This window comes from Primulina eburnea, chromosome 8 (assembly GCF_022965805.1).
Source record: "Primulina eburnea isolate SZY01 chromosome 8, ASM2296580v1, whole genome shotgun sequence".
In the NCBI taxonomy this organism is placed as follows: domain Eukaryota; kingdom Viridiplantae; phylum Streptophyta; class Magnoliopsida; order Lamiales; family Gesneriaceae; genus Primulina; species Primulina eburnea.
This window is the reverse complement of record NC_133108.1, coordinates 39,332,123-39,353,790: the sequence shown is the minus strand read 5'-3', so window position 1 is coordinate 39,353,790 and position 21,668 is coordinate 39,332,123. Positions and strand designations below refer to the sequence as shown.

Sequence of the window (21,668 nt, the reverse complement as noted above, 5' to 3'; positions counted from 1 at the left end):
AATTTCGTCTAAATATGGTTTGTTCTGACATTTTTTTCGATTGTAAGGACAACGGATATATCCATTTAATAAACACTCAGGATGACTAAGTGCAAATGTTACAAACGACTCTAAACGCGACAATTTATAGACAGTTTTCTAAAACCCTGAACCCTAAACCCTAAACCCTAAACCCCAAAAATGTTGCTATCAGTGACGGTTTTAGCTAATATTAATCGGCGACGGTTTATTCATAACAGTCGCTATAATAGCGACGGGTTTTAATAAACCGTCGCTTAATTTAATATGCGACGATTTTAACGCAGACCGTCGCTATATAGCGACGGTTTAGTAAAAACCGTCGCTGATATTTCCGTTTTTTTGTAGTGGAAGCAGCCGCGCCCGTGAACCACTTAAACGAGCCGAGGTCGAGCTCGAGCTCGAGCTCACGAGCCAGCTAAACGAGCTCACGAGCCAGCTAAACGAACCGAGCTCAATTTTGAGCTCACGAACCTATTATCGAACATGTTCACGAGCTAACGAGCCGAACATCATTAATCTCAAGCTCGGTTCAACAAAATTGTTGAGCCCAAAATAAATCTCGGGCTGGGGCTCGGCTCTATAAGCTTAACGAACGAGCCCGAACGAGCTTTTTAACGAGCCGAGATCCGAAAAGCTCGCGAACAGTTCGGTTCATTTACATCCCTAATAAAATATCAATTCTTTCGTGTGTTCCCGGGAGGAATTCCCGCCCGACTGCTGCTAGGTCCAGGAATGGCGCCATGGACAAAGCATTTCAATGATCCGAGCCGAGGGAGGCAGGAGGTTGCAGAGTAATGGAAGACAGGAGGACTTTAGAGTTATCTTGTTAACATAAACTAGCTTATGACTAAGTTGGTATGGGTGAATTACGGTCAAGAATTGGAAACTACACATTTTCTTTTCTTTTTCCTTCCAAAAATCTAAGAGTTGGTCTCTTGTGAGACGGTCTCACGAATCTTTATTTATGAGACGAGTCAACAATACCGATATTCACAATAAAAAATAATACTCTTATCATAAAAAATAATACATTTTCATAAATGACTCAAATAAGATATTTGTCTCACAAAATACTAAATTTTTCCAAAACCTAAATCAAAGGTTATACTATCATAAATAAACCGACTTTGATAATATTAAAGGAAAAATAGAACTATCTACCGTTGATATTTATCTTCTGATTTCTAGCCATTTATACTGGGGTAAATTGAGTGGTTTTTTCGTAAAAAAAAACAAGAAAAATGTTATAGATATAGAAATTACTGTATATTTGTGACAACCCAAAAAAAAAAACAAGAAAAATATATAATTGAGATGGTGAGAATATTTAATTATAAATAATAATTTAGATCTAAAGTTCTTGATAAAAATATAATCAGATATACATCTAAAATTAGGCACGTGCACACACACACACATACCATGATCAATTAATGCCTTTAACTAAATACAAAAATAAACAACCATAATTTTTTGCAAGTGGTCACAATTTGTGACCTATTCTTGCATGGTGCATGGATTACTTACATTTCAAGCATGAATGAATAAACAGTAGCTAGCATTCGATACCTAGTTTGAATCACAAGTATTGTTTGTTTATCCTTGCTCTATTCTCTTCCCACCACTGCTTAGCGTGCATCTCCTTGAACTTCTCTCGGCTAAAAATTCCATTAAAAAATCAATTAAGTATGAGACTTTAGAGATTTGACGATGTTACACTAATTGAATTATACGAAAAATTGCCATTTTCAACTTGAAAATTATGCATCACATCAACTTTTTGATATTTTTAAAATGGGTAAGTATCTTGTGAGACGGTCTCATGAATCTTTATATGTGAGATTGGTCAACCCTACCGATATCCACAATAAAAAATAATACTCTTAGCATAAAAAGTAATACTTTTTTTTATGAATGACTCAAATAAGATATCTATCTGTCTCACAAAATACGACCCGTGAGACCGTTTCACAAAAGTTTTTACCTTTTAAAATTACTAAAATATTTCTCATCCACAGTTTTCTACATTTAAATTATTGCATTTAAATGTGTATTTTATATACATATTACTCACTCCGTCCTAATTATATAGTCCACTTTGTTTTTTTCATACGGATTAAGAATGTTATTAGAAAAACAAATTATACATACAAATTTCCTAATACATCCTTATTTAAGGATATTAGAAAATGAAAATTGATACAAATATATTATACATATATAATAAGGTACAGTTTGGTACATAGGATATGATAAGTAAGGGATATACAGTATAAGGATAAATCAAGGATAAATATAATGATAAGATAATATGTTGAATGTTTGGTATGATTTTAATAGGAGTGATTAAATTTATATATTGACATGTAATGACAAAATTAACCCTATCACAAAAACTTATATTTCATTGTTATCAAGATCTTGTAACTGCATATCTCAATTCTTAAATTACGCTATATATATATATATATATATATATATATATATATATATATATATATATATATATATATATATATATATATATATATATATATATGGTCCTAAAGAATAATTTTCGTTTCTTTTGTCTTATTTTAGAAATTATTTAAACAATTTCTTTTCCTTTTTCAAAGGTGATCATCGGTCAAATTTGATTTTTGTCTTTTTCTTTATTTTTTTATAATCTTTTTCATATCGAAGGGGCCTAGTAACTATTTGTGTGTGTATATATATGTATCTATATATTTGTATATATGTATGTATTTAATAAATATTTAACATTAACTTAAATGCATTTAAATAAATGAGGGTAATTAAGTAATTTGTAGTATATTTTATCATTAAATTAAAACTATCACACCTCTTACTAAGGATATTTTATCCTTTTAAAAATGTATTTATCAAGGGCCCATTATATTATCATGGGCTTTTTAAAAACGTACGAAACATGGGATAAGGCGGATTATTTATCAATCCCACCATTATCCCGTGTACCAAACAGTGCCTAAGGGTATATAATAAAATAGTATATTAAATGTGGAAAGTGGATTATATATATATTTGGGATGGACAAAAAAAAAGAGAAGAAATGTGGACTATATAATTGAGACGGAAAGGCTCTTTGAGAACAAACAATGTGTGGAAAGCTTCCATTATAAATCCAATTGGCAAGAATAATAACAATTTCTTTCATACCTGAATCTGACACTTCTAAGTTTTTTTCTACCATCAGCCTGAGCTCTGATGGTTAGATGCACACCAGGCTCGTCATGTTCGATCCATTCCGATTCCAAATAACCGCCGTTGTTTAATGATATCTCTCCAGATTTGTCGACATGATCTCCAAAAGACCTAGTCCTCGTGGAAGACGATATTTCTGTCTTAACGCCGCCGCTAGTGCTGGAGCATTTTGGAGTACTTTTGCCAACACCATTAGATTCATTAATGTAAGCTCGAGAATCATGTGCATAGTCATGGTCTAATGATTCTGAAAAGTGTCCGTTAACTGTTCCATTCGGTGCATCTGATGTATGAGGTTGTTGCTCTCTTAGTAAAGGGTTTTCACTGATAGATCGTGTCTTTGAACTCGTGTCATCTTCTGATCTAGGAGTTGTCGGAAGAGGGAAAGGTTGACGATTCAACGTCTGCACGTTGTACAGCTCCATCACCTTTTCACAGTTTTCCGTCCACCACCGATGAGCTTGCCATTTGTTGAACATTTCTTGACTGATATGATGAAATAAGACCGATCAATATTCAGAATTAATAATGGATCAGATTAACCAAAATTATAGTTTGTGAAAGTAATAACACTCAAAAACTATTATACTAATCATCATAACCTAATTAAACCACTCGACTTGTGATTCAGTTATACAAACATCTCCATGTTGAAGAGAGAACAAATGGAATAGAGATCCCAAGAATGCTAACTTCAAGGATCCATGTCATGATCATTGACCAAGTATATACATACCACGGGAAATTTCAAGCTACACTTGGGGTAGTACTATAAGGTATATCTAAAAGTGAAAATATAATACCAAATATGAGGTTCACTAAACGGTCGATGGACACCACATGTATTGATAAATGTACATCGTTCTACATACAAAGCATCTCATAGGCCACATGCATCTTGAATTAAAGACATTGAAAGTTTCTCATTTTCCCATGTTTTGATTAACATTAATTTGGAAGATGCAAACATTGATGAATGGTTGGTGAGTCAATTGTTAGATGTCATTAAAGCTAATAAAAATCATATAATTGTACGTAGTTTTATGGAATTACTGACAATTATGGCAGTCCATTGTAAGTTGGACCTACTTTATTGTGTACAAGTGATTAATGTTAAGGGACTGGAAATAAAAAATTTGTTCCTCAATGTAATAATCGATGGCAAGAAACTGATCATCGGTGTATTTTTATCCCTCTTTGTAATAATCAATGGCATGCATATGACACGAAGGAAGGCGACTCTGAGTAAATAGTGTTATATGAAAACTTACTGTAGCTACAAGAAAACATGGATTAGAGACCGACAAATCGGTTTCTATTCGGTCTCTACAACAAAATAGAGACCGATTTGATTGGTATCGATAACATTGGTCGCTAATTGTGAGAGACCGGTACGATTAATCGGTCTCTAAATTAGTGACCACATTTACGTCATTGATGTCTAAAATAGATATCGACTAATTAAAGTCAGTCTCTAATATAGAGATCGATTCATAATTCGGTCGCTATATGAGAGACCGATGCAACACAAGCAGTCTCTAAGTTAGATACCAAATTTATGAAATCAGTCTCTAAATTGGATATCGTTTTTCCTCCTTCAGCTTCTGTTATTTACACGAATTTATGAAATCAGTCTCTAAATAAGAAAACTATCAAAATAGGTCGACCCATTTTTTTTTTAACTAGTTTTGCCATTTTGGACTTTTTAAAAGGATCCCCTATTCACTTTTTTTCCTCAGCTTTTTTCATGATGAAGCGCATAATTCATGTCCAATTTTTGTGCTGAATCTTTCCATACAAACAGCTAGAGGGAGGTGATTTTTTATCAATTCAGTTCATTTTACTTGCAGAGAACAGAACCAATAAAGTTTAATTTCCAGCAGAGTACCAATCACTTTTATCAGGCTCTCTTTTTGTTTAAATAAAAATAGTGATTTTTATTTAAAAAAATAGAATTCTAGTACAATCAAAAGTATATTTAATGTATGATAAAGAATAATAATATATTATTTAAATAACCACAAAAGTTTCAAGATAATTAGAAAGTAGTTGATTATGCAATTTGGCCGACAGAATAAACAAAAGACACGATGAAGAAGCACTTTTTCAATCGAGCAGGTCTTTTGTGATATGGTCTCACGAATTTTTATCTGTGAGACGAGTCAACCCTACCGATATTCACAATAAAAAATAATACTTTCAGCATAAAAAGTAATACTTTTTTCACAGATAACCCAAATAAGAGATCTATCTCACAAAATAAGACCCGTGAAACCGTTTGTTTTTGTCTTTTCAATCCTATTGCTCAATTCTATTATTTGCAAGCATGCACACCTTTTTTTGTCAAGAGGTCTTAAACAAACCAATCTAAGGCCTAAATAGATTAAATTTTGTCAAAACCTAACAACTTTCAATCATGTCCATTTAATTATGCAAAATTATGCCCTTTATTTACATTTTCATTAACATATAGTATATTTCACATTATATTTGATAATTATATTAGAACTACTTCAAATATTAGAATAAAATCGTTTCATTCGAGACCGTATTATATATCGTATTTCATATGTATTCTATACTGTATTTATATTTTTTTAACCCCGTTTTTTAAGTATAATTGAGAGCAAAATAGCTAGGTTTTATAAGCCTTATAAAAAAAGAGCAAGTACTATTAAGTAATTATTATTCAAATAAATGAGAAATAAATAAAGTTTGATTAGTATAATTAATCTTTCCAACCAACTAAAGCCCCACAAAAAATTGAAATTATAAAAATAAAAATGCCAACTTACCGAAATATTACCTGAATCGGACTCGCTTGAGATCATTCCCACCCTTGGGCAAGGACAAAAAGGTCATTAGGACTCCCGGTTCGACCTGAGCCACCCACTCTTTCGGTTCGCACTCTTCCACGAAGACGACCGGCTCGACTCGGCGGCCACTCGCCGAAGCCGGTGTCCCGTCGCCGCTTGAGATCACCTTCAACCTCGCTTCTAGCTCCTTCCTTCCCGAGCTTGAGCTCCATGTCCGCCTGTACAAAGCCCGGCGGGATTTTTCAAGCTCCCCGCCGCTGAAGTTACGCGGGTTCCTCGTCTGCTGCTCCGCCGGCTGATCCGCGCAGGGCGTGCAGTGACAGTACACGCCGGAAGCCTTCAGAGCCATGTCCTTAATCTGCGAAGCACAAAGAAAAACATCCGAACAAATTAAATTAACTACACTTTCCCAATGAATCAAAATGAAAACAGGAAACACAAAATTGGTGGAATGATTCATATATAACCTGAGAAGAGAGGGTTTTGCTGGATTGCTTGGCGTCGATTTCTTCCATTGTCGAAGCCTTACCACTCGAATGCGCCGTGCATGTAAGCATTGCCCTCTGTTCTAAAGATCATAACAATTCTCCAACAGAAAACTAACCCAGATCCTGAAACAACGAAATCAAAAAACAATCAAACGCTCAGATATATTATATATTCATTTCAAGATCATTACACCATAGATAATATATACATACATATAGGTGTGAATTGTGATGAGTGGAAAAAAGAGTACGTACTTCGGTGAAGAAGGAAGTGAAGTTTATCGAAGAAGGAAGTGAAGTTTGATAAAGAAGAAGAAGATACGTTTGAAAATTGCTTGCTTTTAAGAGATTTGAAGCTTTTTAATCAATTAAAGGCTTCTTTTACTTTCTTTTTTTTTTTTTTTTTTACAGTTTGCTTTTATGTTTTATTTTTTAAAAAAAAAAATGCTTTGTAGAGAAGTGAATAAGACGAGTGGCAAAAACTTGTGTAAGACGGTTTCACGGGTCATATTTGTGAGACGGATCTCTTATTTGGGTCATCCACGAATAAGTATTACTTTTTATGCTAAGAGTATTACTTTTTATTGTGAATATGAATAGGGTTGACCCGTCTCACATGAAACCTACTCACGAGTATGGCTAGAACCAGGGTTTTTTTCAAAACTAATTTAAATTTTAAATTTTTTTTAAAAATAATGGAAAATGTTATTAGCGACGGTTTTACATTCCGTCGCTACGAGCGACGCTTTTACATTCCGTCGCTACTAGCGACAGTTTTATATTCCGTCGCTACTAGCGACGATTTATTTACCGTCGCTAATAGCGACGGTTTAACTATCCGTCGCCAAAGCAAAATTTTGCGACGGTTATATAAAACCGTCGCTAAATTAACGAAAAATAATTATTTCATAGTGATACCGAAATTTTCAGTGCGGTATCCTTTTCGGTATACCGATCGGTGAGTTCGATATTTTTTTCTGTACGATTTTTCGATATTTCGATATTTTTTCTCAGCCCTAGCCGTGAATAGTAAATGACGACATGCGATTAATATACGCCGTTAATGTCCACATAATGTTTTTAAAAATATTTTACTATTAACAGCGCACATAAAGATGCACGTCGTTGATAATATTATGAACGGCATGGCGTGTGTTTATTGTGTGCTGCTAAAATTGCATATGTTATTAACATCACACATAAATGCAAGCTGCAAATATTACTATCCGCGGCGTGCATTTATAGTACTATCTGCAGCTTGTATTTATGTGTGCTGTTAATAACATATGCAATTTTCGCAGCGCACAATAAAGACACGCCACGCCGTTCAATGTATTATCAACGGCGTGCATCTTTATGTGCGCTGTTAATAGTAAAATATTTTTAAAAACATTATGTCTGGACATTAACGGTGTACATTAATCGCACTTCGTCATTTACTATTCACGGCAAGGGTTGGGAAAAAATACCGAAATACCGAAAAATCGTACAGAAAAAAATATCGAACTTACCGAAAAAAATATCGAACTTACCGAAAAAATCGGTATACCGAAAAGGATACCGTACTGAAAATTTCGGTATCGGTATCAGTATGAAATATTTTTTTTTTCGATATTTCGGTATATACCGAAATAACGAAAAATAATTTTTTATTATTATTATTTTTTTAAATTTAAATTGGTCTACCGAAATAATATAGCGACGGTTTTACAGAACGGTCGCAAAATTTGAGTTGGCAGCGGTTTTGTAACCTGTCGCTAGTAGCGACGGTTATTAGACCGTCGCTAGTTGCGACGGATTTGTAAAACCGTCGCTAATAAGCCAACGTAGTCTCAATCCGTGCTTTATAAGCACGGTTTGCCTTAATTTTGCAACACTTTTTTTTTTGCATTATTTTTGAAAAAAAAATTAAAATTTAAATTAGTTTTAAAAAAAACCCCTAGAACTAAGATCCATGAGGAAACTTTGACCTATTAATCGCCCATCTCAGCTAAATATTTTTCGGACCCGTTCCTCCCAATCAAAACAGGGCCGGTTAAACTCGTGAGACTCGATTTAAAATGAAAACAGTAATTTTTTTTTCTCTAATGACTGAATTATAAAACAAACAAGTCTCTAAATACAACACAATAGAAAACTGATTCATGTCCGCACTTAATGATGACAAACAAAGTATTTTCGCGACATAATGAATTACATAAAAAAAATAGTAATTAGCTCTCAAAAAAAAAATATTATTATCCCCAAATGGACATTAATAAAACTAAAATACTAGAGTATTTATATGCACATATATAGGTCTAGGCAGATATTATAGGACTCATGATCGACCTCATATTCGGACGGGTCTGAAAAAATTGGACCTGAGACTTGCCCAATGATATAATTTACTCGGACGGGTCTAGTGTTTACTCGGACACATTGACATCTCTTATGCTTTGATTATATAATTTGATTTTATTATATAACTAATTGGTTAAATTTTATGACAATAGATTTTTTTGATATTTATATATATATATAATAATACATTAGGTTTGGGGAATACTTTCTTTTTTATCCATATTCGCTGGTTCGATTACTTTGGTTATTTCAGTTGGAATTTTCTGCAAAAATATATCTGGTAAAATTCAATGGGTTTAGTCTAAATTACGTCAATGTAATTTCAATGGAAAAAAAAACTAACCTTGAAAGTACATTTTTCTCGAATGATAGCATAGGATGCTATAATAATGGATCAAAAATCAAAATGCAATGGGGATTAAGACACATAATACCCTTCTTCTCTACTTCATTCATATATTATACATCATTTAACATTTTAAACAAAAAATGTAAGAATTTTTAGTAAGATGATGAGATTTTGAGTACATAAATAATATTGTGATTATTAATATATTTGAGTAGACAAGAGTATAACTCATCGAATTCGACATAACAAACTATATATATATAATTTTGATATGTTTATTTTCAATTGTGTCTATATCTATGTTCATCATTGAGATGACATTTTAACGATGAAGATAATATCGTAGTTATATATATATGTTTATATAAATGGGCCGGGAAACCCATGACCGTCAAACTGTAGCAACATCGAACGTGAGACGATCCGGTAAAATTATATATTCGTGGAACGAATATGATCATAATAGTTGTCAGTAACAATTTCTGATTAATGAGAAATTTGATTATAAAATAATCCAATAAGGTTATTATTACAAAGAAAATTCAGTAAAGAAATTGGCCCGTTAGACCCAACAAAGAGCTGAAAATGTAACAAAAGTGGCTCAAAATGTGTCTTTTTAGTTTATAATAATAATGCAAGCAACTGCAGACCGACTTAGGAAAATTGATTAATTGATTTTATTAAATATAATATGTCTATTAATTTAATAGTAAAATGGAAAGACTTGAATAAAACATGACGTTCGAGCTTCCTTCGTCGTTTTCTTTTTTATTTTTCTTTTTTTTGCGAAAAAACACAAAGAGGGGCATTCTCGGAAATCAACTCTACTGATTTCTTTGGGCAATAATTAATTTCCCAAGAGTCACATCCCGATATATCAGCGCATCCGCGATAGTTCAACCTCGACAACGATAACGTGGCGGCGCGTGAAATAAACCGCGGAGTTAAAAGGCGGCTGGCGAACACTGTTCTGTCCTGCCTGCGATAAATAAACAACACGTAAGTAAATAACATTTTTTGTTCGAAATGACGTGGCGTTCCTTATTTAAAACAAACTTTATCCTAATTTTTGTTTTTAAATAAATAAACGTTATCTTTGAATAAGAAGGACAATATATATATGTATTCGTATATATAAATAAGTATTGCGAAATAGACCAAGTATTATAATTTGATTAATATTATTAAAATTACAAATTTCTACAATAAAAAAATTACTTTTCAAAATCCTTTAAATTTTTTTGAAAAAATCGCTGCAAGAAGAAAGTCTTTTCATTAAATATTATAATTTATTTTGTGAAACCATTAGTGATTAGATTATATTTTTTTTTGATAAAATCTCACATGTTGATTAGTCGATTATGTATATATTTGTAATGAAAAAAATGTTTTAATATAAAAATAAATTTTTTTAATGACTCGTTTGAGTCGAATATTCGTATTATAAAATTTATCAGCGAGATCATTTTATAAGAGATTTTGTATAATGATTTATCAGTTTCATTATTTAATTTTAAAAAAGTATTTATTGATATATAATATTATAAAGTTAATTAATAATATTATTTTTGAGCACTACGGTAAGTGTTTCGACAGAGTAGGATTCTAGCCAAGAACGATTACAGTCTCTCTCTTGTGCGTTTGGAGAGGAGGGGACATGCCCAGTTTCATTCCAACAGTTGTGATCATTGTTCGTTCAAGTTTTGGAAGCAGATCCCAAAGGTTCGTCTTTGTCTCTCTCTCTCTTCTTTTGCTGCACTAAATATATAAATAGATACATGTCTATAATAGCTTTACTAAGTTTTTTCCATCTATTTTTGGGTTCGGCGGGGGGGTGGGTGTGGGTGTGGGTGTGGGGGGTTTGGTGTTCTGACTGCGAGTTGTTTATCTTGTTTGGTTAATCTATGTTGTTTTGGTCTTTATGTGTCTATTTGTAATATGGGTTTTTGGATTTGGCTGACGATTCTTGTTTGTGGGGATAAGATTTGGATAAAGTTTTCCTCTTTTTTGCTTGGTTTTGTTTCAGTTTTGGTGTTTCTCTTGCTTGGGTTTTGCCTTACGAAGTGTAGGTTCGTTTATGGGATTAGGGATAGTGGGTTGACTTCTAATATCTTGTTGAATTAGAATTCTTGACTGCATAGTTAAGAAATAGTGAGGCATTGTACTCCCTGTTGTTTCTGCTTTTTAGCTGTGTAGACTTTTTCCCTTCAAAGCAGTTGAGTTGGGGGATTTATGTTCTCCGAGTTTGTGTATCTGAAAATATGCTTGTATTTTTAATAGCGGCTATTAGCTATGGTCTATCATCAAGGTTCAAGAAAACTGTTATTTTTATAACCGAGGTCATTTCCTCGCAGAATTTGCAATAATATAGGCTTTGAGCCGTAGTACCGGTGGTCTTAATCGACCAGCTTGTATTATTGAGTGTTGAATCCATGGACAAGACAAGTTCTGAAGATCAATGTGCTTCGTCAGACTCTGGTACTGATGCCGCAAGCATTCAATTTTCTTCTTTATTTCCTTTTTTAGTTCGATTTTATTTTACTATTGCTCTTTAACATGGCTCCAATAGTTTGATTCCCCCCTCCCCTTTAAATTTATTGTTTTAGATTTAAGATTTATACCTTTTTTGATTGTTTTACTGGAAGGAAGGGGAGATGGAAGGCATGGTGTTTTAAAAAAACTATAGGTGAAATGCGATTTTTTTCCGATTGAAGCCATGGCCGTATAACCCCTTACCTCCTTGCTGGGTCTATCCCTGCATGGTGGGCTTGTGATTGATTATGCTTTGGATGCATTGCTATTCTACATCAGCTTTGAGCATGGAGTTTTTCTAGCCTGTATACTTGACTGTCGACTGACGTTTCATTTCAATTGTTTGCTTTTTATCCGATGTTTAGGATCCAAGTTGGTTTGTCATCTTAAACTTTTTTATGTCCTCCAATTTTACTTTCCTAATTTTTTCCTTGCTAAATCATCAAATCGCATCTCTCGATTTGTTTGCTAGTGAGGATTAAATGCTAGCGCATAATATCGAGCGGTGCATTGCCAAGGTTTTAAAACCTTCTTGCTTAAGTCCTTGATTGCTTGCTTACTTGTTGTTTTGCGATGAGACGAAACTTACTTTCCATTCGTTTGATTCAGCCAGAGATAAAAGCTGTGAGAACCATGGAAATTATGTGAAGCCTTCTCTGTTTTTGTGCAATCCCAATTTTTCCTTCAACGTTTCTCAAGCTGAAATCAACCAACCTATGGTAGCTGCAGCCTCATGAGCATCTTTTGCTTCTTGTTTCTGTTTTGATACTTTATTGTTATTTACAGTAATACCCGGCTTGTTGCAGATTCCATATATTTACTCTGACCCGTTCGGTGGGGTATTTACTGCCTATGGAGCTCATACAATGGTAATTGACTCTTCACTTCATACTGACATTAAAATATGAAAAAGGCTCAACTGTGATGTGAGCTACTCTTTTATACGATTCTGAATGTTTTATCAGATTCAGCCTCACTTGATGGGGCCAACCTCCGGTCGAGTTCCACTGCCTGCTGATCTTCCTGAGGATGGTCCCGTATATGTCAATGCTAAACAGTACCATGGAATTCTTCGTAGGAGACAGACACGCGCAAAGCTTGAGGCTCAAAACAAACTTGTCAGAAGTAGGAAAGTAAGTCCTTATGTTTTCTTGAGTAGTATAAACGAGTTGAACTCCTGAAATTTAATAAACTTAAGTTAGATCTCGCCTAAAATTGATTGAACTCGAGCTTATTGAATTCTAAGCAAAGAAGCTCAAGCTCATGATCGCAAACTAGCTCACAAAATCAGGTTAGGCTGATAAAGTTTTTTGTTGACATGTTTGCAAATTGCGAGTTAATATCACAGGTTTGACTTGCAATCTTGAGTTCTACATATAAACAAATAATAGTGATGAACTAGCTCACGAGGTCATGTACGCCTAAAATTGAGCTAAACCCAACAGGCTCATGAACTAGCTTTGATCACCTTTAAACACATGACTTTTATGACTTTGAATATTAATAATAAAGATGAATGTAGGTTCCACTCACCTGAGCATAGAATTCTTTCTCCTACTTCATTATTATGTATAGTGTAAGTGGGAATTGTGCTTCTCACAAGTGATAAAAATGCAGCCATATCTGCACGAGTCTAGACATATGCACGCATTGAAAAGGGTCCGTGGCTCTGGTGGACGTTTTCTAAGCACCAAAAAGCCTCACCAATGCGAGTCTCATAGCCTTGCCAGCTCTCAGAATGCAGATACTTCGTGTCAGGACATGCATCAATTTGAAACTAACAAGCATAGTACTCCCCCCACAACTGCTGAAGGTGCAGGAACCAATACAATCTACCAGAAACCACCAGATAGCAGGTTTTCGACCCATGTGGCTGTTCCCGTTGTCGGCAGTGGTGGCCTCATGTACAATGGGAATCGGCACTTTGCTTCAGTTGTTCAGTGAGAAAGACTCTCAGCTGGGCCGAGCAAGTCATCCTTGGCTTATTAACTCTAGTTTCTCCAGGTTTTGTGCTATAAAAACCATCACAAGATCCAACCAACCAGTTAGTATAAAAAGATTTCTTGATTTGTTTTCTTTCCCAATTTGGTCTGGATCTGTTTCTTGTCCTAACTAGCAAGCATGTTTGCGGGTATTCCCAAGTTTCAGTTAATTTAGAACTAAATGTTCGCTTGTCATAGGATACCTGTCTCCGGTTTGTGTGAATGATAAATGGCGTATTCATTAGTTATCATGTGCTTGTCTCGTTGATATTGAGATGTAGTCCGATCTGAACCTCAATACCGAAGACAACATGACAGCCATAGTTAGGGAGATATAATGTTAGTCGAGGCCGGCCTTCAAACAGAGTCCTCTCCGAGTTCGGCTGTGCTTCCTCCAATTCAAGGTTGGAAAACCCATGCTCCTCCTTGGTTGAAGATAATGGAATAAGTGAACAGATTAACGAAATTGAAATGCCTGCGTACGGTTGAAAATTTGTGCAAATATGTATTAAAAAGAGGGGTATGGTTGACAATTCACCAAAGATTTTGCTTAATCATTACATCCGGATGTCCAGACCAAATCCGAGAACATGTTCCACTCATAAACATTGTAGCGTGTCCCAACTCAAGTCAACTGTAAGAATTAAAAGATTAGAATAATGTGTATAATATATGTGTGTGTATATATATATATATATTATAATTATAAATAACCAAACACAAAAATGGGGAAAACGACTTAAAAAATCAAAACATGGCCCTTGAGGCAAAAAAAAAGTGACAGCTAGAGCCTAGAAAGAACAAGCATGTATGATTTTATATTATATAAAAACAAAAATTTGTGTGAGACGGTCTCACGGGTCGTATTTTGTGATACATGTATTTTATTTGAGTCATCCATAAAAAAATATTGCTTTTTAGACTAAGAGTATTATTTTTTATTGTGAATATCGATAGGGTTAATCTATCTCACAGATAAAGATTTGTGAGATCGTCTCACAAGACCTAATCTTATATAAATAATATTTCTATACACATCCAATGCAGAATAAATTTTAATAAAGATGTTTCCCACCCTCTAAATATTACTATATAAATATTCGTATAATAATAATGATTTAAACGAGTGTTTATTTTAATTTTTTGTCACTAAAATAAAAAATGATATACTTTTAAAATATTTAACACGTGCCATCAATTGGTATTTACTTTAATATATGGCCAATGGCCAGCTTTTAATGTGATAAGGCTCCCTCCAACTCTACACCCCGCTGCTCCGCCTCCCTCTGTCACCGCCTCCGCCCGTACTGACACATGGCTGCCTCTCATCCCTTAAATTCTGCTGTCCTCCACCGCCGCTTCAAAGCGGTACCCACTATGAAATGCACCGCCACACCCTCGGTCACTTCTCCTCCGTCGTCCCTACCGGCACCTCCACTCACACTTCAGTTCTCAGCAAAGTACGTACCTTTCACCTCCATATCCACGAACGTTCCCACCTCGGAATCGTACTCCCTCGACGAAGTAGTATACAGGAGCCGCGACGGCGGCCTTCTAGACGTGCAGCACGACATGAATGCTCTGAAGCAATTCGATGGCCAGTACTGGAAGACCCTTTTCGACTCTCGCGTGGGAACAACCAAGTGGCCCTATGGCTCCGGCGTTTGGTCGAAGAAGGAATGGGTCCTACCGGAACTCGATAACGACGATATCGTCAGCGCATTCGAGGGAAACTCCAATCTTTTCTGGGCCGAGAGATTCGGCAAGAGACATCTTGGGATGAATGATTTATGGGTCAAACACTGTGGCATTAGTCACACCGGCAGTTTCAAGGATTTGGGCATGACTGTTTTGGTCAGCCAAGTCAACAGACTGCGGAAAATGAACCGTACGTTAGTGGGTGTCGGCTGCGCTTCCACCGGAGACACCTCCGCGGCCCTCTCAGCCTACTGCGCGGCCGCCAATATACCATCTATAGTCATATTGCCCGCCGACAAGATTTCCATGGCCCAATTAGTTCAACCAATCGCGAATGGTGCGTTTGTGCTCAGCGTTGACTCAGATTTTGATGGTTGTATGAAAATAATCCGCGAAGTCACAAATGAGTTACCCATTTACTTAGCTAATTCTTTGAACAGTTTAAGATTGGAAGGTCAAAAAACCGCAGCCATTGAAATATTACAGCAATTCGACTGGCAAGTTCCGGACTGGGTAATTGTCCCTGGAGGAAACTTAGGCAACATTTATACATTCTACAAAGGCTTCAAAATGTGCCAAGAATTAGGCCTAGTGGACCGGATTCCAGGGCTTGTTTGTGCTCAATCCCACAACGCAAATCCATTGTTCTTACACTACAAATCAGGGTGGAAAGAATTCAAACCAGTAAAAGCCGAAACTACCTATGCATCCGCTATACAGATTGGTGACCCTGTCTCCATCGACAGAGCAGTCTATGCTCTCAAGAATTCGAATGGGATCGTGGAGGAAGCTACAGAGGAGGAACTAATGGATGCAATGGCGTTGGCAGATTCAACAGGAATGTTTATTTGCCCTCATACAGGAGTAGCCATGGCAGCATTAATCAAGCTTAGGCGGGATGGGATTATTCATCCGACAGATAGGACTGTTGTCGTTAGCACCGCGCACGGATTGAAATTTACAGAGTCAAAGATTGATTACCATTCCAAGGGGATTAAGGAGATGGCCTGTCGGTATTCGAATCCCCCGGTGAACGTGAAGGCGGATTTTGGATCAGTCATGGATGAGCTCCAGAAGTTCTTGTCAAGATGTTGATATCCTTGCGTTTGGAACTGAACTATTTGTGTAGTATGTGAATTTTGTTGCCAAATTCTGTGTGATTATGTAAATTTACAATGCTTCCAATTAAACAGGGCAGTACTCACTTTTTATTGTAACTACTGAATGAAATATTGTTTCCAATAAAACATATTTAATTTTAGTGTTCTTTTAACTTTGTTTTGTGTTTTGAGGATTTGAACTTTAAATTTATGCAAGGGTTATATCTCCATTTTTTCGAGTATGGATAGATTATGTAGAGGGGGTAGAGCCCTATTTTTTCATAAAAAAATATTATATAGTATAATATAAAATATAATTACAGGTTATTACAAATTAATTTTAGATTCTTTTTTTTATTTAAATTGACTCTATAATGATAAAAAAAAATTTATAACAAGTTTATTTATTTTAAAATATTTTATTGCCACAACAACAAAGATATACACATCAAGATAATGTGTATTAATGTAATGCATAAATGGGTATTTCAAAAAGTAAGAAACGATTACTAAAGAAACCAAAGTTCATTACTCAATTACAAGGTATAGATAACAAATACTCACCAGAAGTGTGCGTTACAGACTTCGGAAATTTAGGATTAAATCCGACATGAATTTCCTGTCAAACTTCTGTAATCTCTAGGGAAGACGACACCAAACGACACATATTTTGTTTCTGTACACAAGGGGTTTCGCCCCAAATATTTATATCTACGGGTGTGTAAAGTATATGAACTCCTATATCCATGCTTGTAACCACCATTTGAACAAGTGGTGGTAAAAGTAGTGACTCCAAAGCTAGACAAGCAGAATAATGGAGATTATGAACAATAACACGGAGCACGCCAATGCCTGCAAAACAAATCCCGGTCTCAGGTCTGTCTGGGTTAGAATTAGATGTCACAATAGATTCAGATCATGTCGAATAAGTAACTACTCACAGAAATTGCAGAAGCAGCAAGCCCAGCCCGTTCCCTGGGATCCTTGTGATAGTAATTTCCGAAGTATAAGATTGTAGCATAATACCACATCACAGGGCATAAAAAACCAACTAGAAAACTGAAGAAGGAAGAATGATCGTATCAGTGAGAACTGGAGAAGGCCGTATAATAAAAAATAAGATTCTACTTACGAAAACCATCCAATTCCACAGCCAAAGCATGGAAGAGGTTTGTCGTATGTTCCTACTTGAGAGTTTTCTTCATCTCTAATTAGAGCATATCTGCCTTTTTCCCGGTCCGCAACATCCACAGCTGGTCCTAGGAAACATAATTGTGTATCTCATATGTTGGTATTAGATACAATAAATTACAATATCATCATTTTCTACACATAACAAGAACAATCGAGGTTCATAAATAGTATCTGCTAATCAGTTGAGAACCGTGGAACAAGACAGAAGTATTATCCATAACCCATGTGAATTTAAAATTGGTTGTAAATTTTCTATGAAGCTCTAACAAACACTAGAAAAAAAAAAAAAAAGGGAAACTAAAGACACTAGGGAGAGAATATATTAGAAGTTGGATTACAATAGAAAGATATGTCAGCAGCATAAGAGAGGAAAATAGGATTGCGATTTCAGTCTGGATAACGAGCACAAGACGTTCAATGCATGACACCCTGCTGAAATAGGGACCTGCACCCTGGATATGACATCTCCCAAGCAACAATCCAGAGAACAAAAATAGATTAACATAATCAGAAGCTGAGAGTATGCTCTGTAACAAAAGAAAATGGTGATTGGGAAGATAAAAGTACGTGTGAAGGGTGCAGTCATGGAATAATGCCTACACTATCATTTCCAAAAGCTTCATGACAAGCTAGATCACATTTAGAAGTAGAGTACTAAGATATTTATGGTCCTGTGTGAACAACATTTACAATGAAGGGAGGTGCATTTATGGAATAATGCCTAGGCTATCATTTCCAAAAGCTTCATGGCAAGCGCTAAATAGCATTAGAACTAGTCTATATGATATTTATGGTCCTGTGTGAACACAATTTGTCGATGATAATAAGGTAGTTTTAACTTTAATGACAAACAAAATTGCTACCTTTAAACGTAGAATAATATCGAACTGATGGTCTGAAAAGATTGGATTGCTTATCTGAAACTGAACTGATAAGTTCGAGGTCATTTCTACCCTTTCCCTCCTCAATAGTAGCATCTGTAACACCAAGAAGTCTTTCGGTTTATTCTCTCCATTTTTTTTTCCATCTTGCAAATCTTAGTATTTCAGAAGATATTGAAGTTTCCCAACAGCCCCAAAATTAACAGCCAGATAATGTATCTTCCCACAACTCAAAATGACATATATTTCTCTCTGACAGTCATGATGGACATCTAAACCAGATTAAGTTATAATTGACAAATTTTTGCTGCGGCTACTGAGCATTGAAGTTGTAAAACTTCTGAGATATAATGCAGTTGACTTTAGTGAATTTCCATTTTAGCTCATGATAAACTAGTAGAAAGTATTAACCAATGTTAAAGGGTTCAAAAAATAGACAAGTGATTTAGGTCGCTATGTTCTTCTTTTGCCAAGGTCAAAATAGGTGGTTCACAGCTAAAATTCAAACACATATTTACATTGATTTATAACTCAAAGTAAGGGTTTAAGAAAAAAAACATCAAACAGAAACGTTACCAGACCTAGTGATTATTAGATACTTCTGTGTTTTAAAATTTATGGGCTTCTTTCTAACCCTTATCATAATTTTCACTTTACAACGTGAGTAACCCCTATTGGTGGCTCGGAAAATACTTGGAAAAACAGAACAAGATGCAGATATTCACATGCAAATTTACGCATTCAATGTAGGGACAAAAAGTAAAACTAAATTACTCTGATCCATGCGAATGTCTCCAGAGGATTTATATAGAAGGACCTGGAGATCCTACCTTCCACATTCACGTCTCGGCTACCTGTTTTAGAAAGTTAATGGAACATCGACGTTGTATAATTATAGAATTTTACTATGATTTAACAAAAAGAAAATGACAGGTTGAATGGACAGGGGGAGGTAAAATGCATGACAAAAGGACATTGAAACAACTTTAAGTCAATAAAATTCCTACCTCATTCTATAAGTAGGTAAACCAAACATAGATGTAATGTATTTGGTTGCATATGACAAAGAGACTTTACACTATGTTTTGTCTAGGATTTTGTTGAGAAAAGTGCAAAAGTAGAGCAAAACCACTTAAAAGTGATTGCCGTAACATTTTTTTCATAGACACAATAATATAAAAACATAAACCGACATATAACTGGAGAAGGTTTGATAATTCAAAAAAAAAATTGTAAAAAACTTTTGTTTCCCTATTTCTTCAATAGATTCATGATTCAAACATAGTGTCAGAGGTTCAAAGGTAAAAAGACGCCTCTTAGACCATATGTATAACACAACCGCACACATACAAATACATGCACATTACTACTGATAATTATATCATCTATTATTAATACACTGATTAACATACAATTTGAGTTACTATATAGGTTTGCCAAATGAAAGAAGCCGGTTGATTTCACCCTATATCCCATAAAAATTGCATCAAATTTCACCACAACCAAAACTAAATCCGAAGATAGTTTTACTATGTTCATACCAAAAAATAATTTACATGCTCACCAAAATAAAAGAAAAAGAATCATGTGCACAAATCTCAAACACACTCTTCTATCCTCCTTGTGAGGCCATACTGGAATCCCGGATCATTGATTCCATAAAAGAAAACACGTAAAATATTCCCCCTCTCAGAAATTAAATCCCTAATTTCCTTTAAACCCAGTAAGTCAAAACACGAAACACACTAAACCCAACAAAGAAAATGGCGCATTCAAACCAAAATTCAACAATAGCAAAACAAACATGGGATAATCTAACCTAAAAAAATCACAAAAATCAATTAAACGAACTGGAAATTACCTCGGAGCACAGAGAACTGGGAATTTCTTTCATGAAATGATTTCGCAGATTAAGATTTAAGAGAAGAAATCTCTGATGAATTAGCATGTATTCATAGTGTCAGCGACTTCTTCCATGCTTCACAACTAAGCAGTCTACGCACTCGAACCGCCGGTTTGTCTGTTTCTTTATCTAATTCCCTTCTTTGTCCTTTTCTTTAATTTCCTTTTTTCCCAGTTTCCTAAATAATATTCTATTATTTCAAACAAATTATTTAAGTTTTAGTAGTTATCAAACTTTTTTTTTTTTATTACAACTCACGCAGGGGAGGGGGATCGAACCCGAGGAGGGAGGCCAGCTAATCCGGCGGGTGAGACCATTAGGCTACGAGTCCGGTCTCAGTAGTTATCAAACTTTATTAGCACTAATGAGTTTTTCTCTGACATTATATTGGTAATGGTAAAATATATTTACAGCTATTAAATGAACTCAAATACTCCTATTTATCGAGGTAAAATAATCGTCTTTATTTGGTAGAACAATCGAAACGTGACGTTTAAACTGTTATACGATTAAAAAAATTTAAGTTATTCCGTCACCACCAATTTGGTCCTACACACACACACACACACACACACACACACATATATATATATATATATATATATATATATATATTGTATATGTATAATACAATATATAAATGTTATGTTTTACTTTATGTTTAATATATTTTATTCTTAAATAATTAATATCTATGATTTTTTTACAAAATAAACGCTTTCAAAATTCTTGAATTAGTTAAAATAATTATACTTACAAATGATGTATAAATAAATTAAAAAGTGATTTAGCTGAAAAAACTATGGAAGTATACTTGGTTATGGAGGTTGAAATAAATTAAATTACTGTTGTATGTATATCGTAAACATCCAGTTATGTTATATTTCAAAACATATCACTTTTTAAAGTTTATTACAATTTATTTAACATAGAATCAGTTTTAAAATTTTCCGAATATTACTTGGATTCCAAATGGTACAATGTTTTGGCTTGTTATGCACTTAAGCTTATATTTGACTTACTTAAATCTTATAATATTTTTTGATATAAAAACTAATCTCTTTATGGATAACTCAAATAAAATATTTGTTTAACAAAATTGATAATCGTCACACACTAAAATTAAAGTCACACGGTTT

At 34.6% G+C, this 21,668-nt stretch overlaps 4 protein-coding genes across 8 annotated transcripts; 2 read left to right on the top strand and 2 right to left on the bottom strand.

Annotated features, from left to right (window-relative positions):
• Positions 1–1,542: 1,542 nt before the first annotated feature.
• On the bottom strand, positions 1,543–6,764 carry LOC140839658 (protein Brevis radix-like 4). Its single transcript, XM_073206525.1, has 4 exons — positions 6,527–6,764; positions 6,050–6,417; positions 3,199–3,729; positions 1,543–1,679 (listed from the first exon to the last, which is right to left on the bottom strand). Exons 1-4 carry the CDS (start codon positions 6,614–6,616, stop codon positions 1,601–1,603), a joined length of 1,068 nt encoding a protein of 355 aa, XP_073062626.1. The 5' UTR covers positions 6,617–6,764; the 3' UTR covers positions 1,543–1,600.
• A 4,046-nt stretch (positions 6,765–10,810) lies between these two features.
• Positions 10,811–13,745, top strand: LOC140839659 (nuclear transcription factor Y subunit A-3-like). Of its 2 annotated transcripts, XM_073206526.1 has the most exons (6): positions 10,811–10,961; positions 11,594–11,717; positions 12,381–12,490; positions 12,578–12,640; positions 12,737–12,904; positions 13,389–13,745. In XM_073206526.1, the coding sequence occupies exons 2-6, from the start codon at positions 11,672–11,674 to the stop codon at positions 13,713–13,715; spliced, it is 714 nt and encodes a 237-aa protein (XP_073062627.1). In that variant the 5' UTR covers positions 10,811–10,961; positions 11,594–11,671; the 3' UTR covers positions 13,716–13,745. The 2 variants fall into 2 exon arrangements, with proteins under 2 accessions (XP_073062627.1, XP_073062628.1); XM_073206527.1 differs by lacking the exon at positions 10,811–10,961 and having other exon boundaries at positions 11,109–11,717.
• A 1,237-nt stretch (positions 13,746–14,982) lies between these two features.
• On the top strand, positions 14,983–16,712 carry LOC140839656 (threonine synthase 1, chloroplastic-like). Its single transcript, XM_073206518.1, has one exon. It carries the CDS (start codon positions 15,068–15,070, stop codon positions 16,544–16,546), a length of 1,479 nt encoding a protein of 492 aa, XP_073062619.1. The 5' UTR covers positions 14,983–15,067; the 3' UTR covers positions 16,547–16,712.
• A 349-nt stretch (positions 16,713–17,061) lies between these two features.
• On the bottom strand, positions 17,062–20,645 carry LOC140839657 (uncharacterized). 4 transcript variants are annotated; one of them, XM_073206521.1, is made up of 6 exons: positions 20,488–20,645; positions 19,401–19,480; positions 18,609–18,722; positions 17,684–17,810; positions 17,493–17,610; positions 17,062–17,403 (listed from the first exon to the last, which is right to left on the bottom strand). In XM_073206521.1, the coding sequence occupies exons 2-6, from the start codon at positions 19,408–19,410 to the stop codon at positions 17,350–17,352; spliced, it is 423 nt and encodes a 140-aa protein (XP_073062622.1). In that variant the 5' UTR covers positions 19,411–19,480; positions 20,488–20,645; the 3' UTR covers positions 17,062–17,349. The 4 variants fall into 4 exon arrangements, with proteins under 4 accessions (XP_073062622.1, XP_073062623.1, XP_073062624.1 ...); XM_073206522.1 differs by having other exon boundaries at positions 17,684–17,804; XM_073206523.1 differs by lacking the exon at positions 18,609–18,722.
• Positions 20,646–21,668: the final 1,023 nt, after the last annotated feature.

Coding starts and splice junctions, on each gene's coding strand:
- LOC140839658 (XM_073206525.1), bottom strand. CDS start 6,616: ATGCTTACATGCACGGCGCATTCGAGTGGTAAGGCTTCGACAATGGAA. Junction 6,418..6,526: donor GCAAAACCCTCTCTTCTCAG/GTTATATATGAA, acceptor TGTGCTTCGCAG/ATTAAGGACATGGCTCTGAA. Junction 1,680..3,198: donor CTTAGAAGTGTCAGATTCAG/GTATGAAAGAAA, acceptor TGGAATTTTTAG/CCGAGAGAAGTTCAAGGAGA.
- LOC140839659 (XM_073206526.1), top strand. CDS start 11,672: ATGGACAAGACAAGTTCTGAAGATCAATGTGCTTCGTCAGACTCTG. Junction 12,491..12,577: donor CTGAAATCAACCAACCTATG/GTAGCTGCAGCC, acceptor GGCTTGTTGCAG/ATTCCATATATTTACTCTGA. Junction 12,641..12,736: donor CCTATGGAGCTCATACAATG/GTAATTGACTCT, acceptor ATGTTTTATCAG/ATTCAGCCTCACTTGATGGG.
- LOC140839656 (XM_073206518.1), top strand. CDS start 15,068: ATGGCTGCCTCTCATCCCTTAAATTCTGCTGTCCTCCACCGCCGCTTC.
- LOC140839657 (XM_073206521.1), bottom strand. Junction 17,811..18,608: donor ATATTATTCTACGTTTAAAG/GTAGCAATTTTG, acceptor TATGTTTCCTAG/GACCAGCTGTGGATGTTGCG. Junction 17,404..17,492: donor TTGCTGCTTCTGCAATTTCT/GTGAGTAGTTAC, acceptor TTTGTTTTGCAG/GCATTGGCGTGCTCCGTGTT.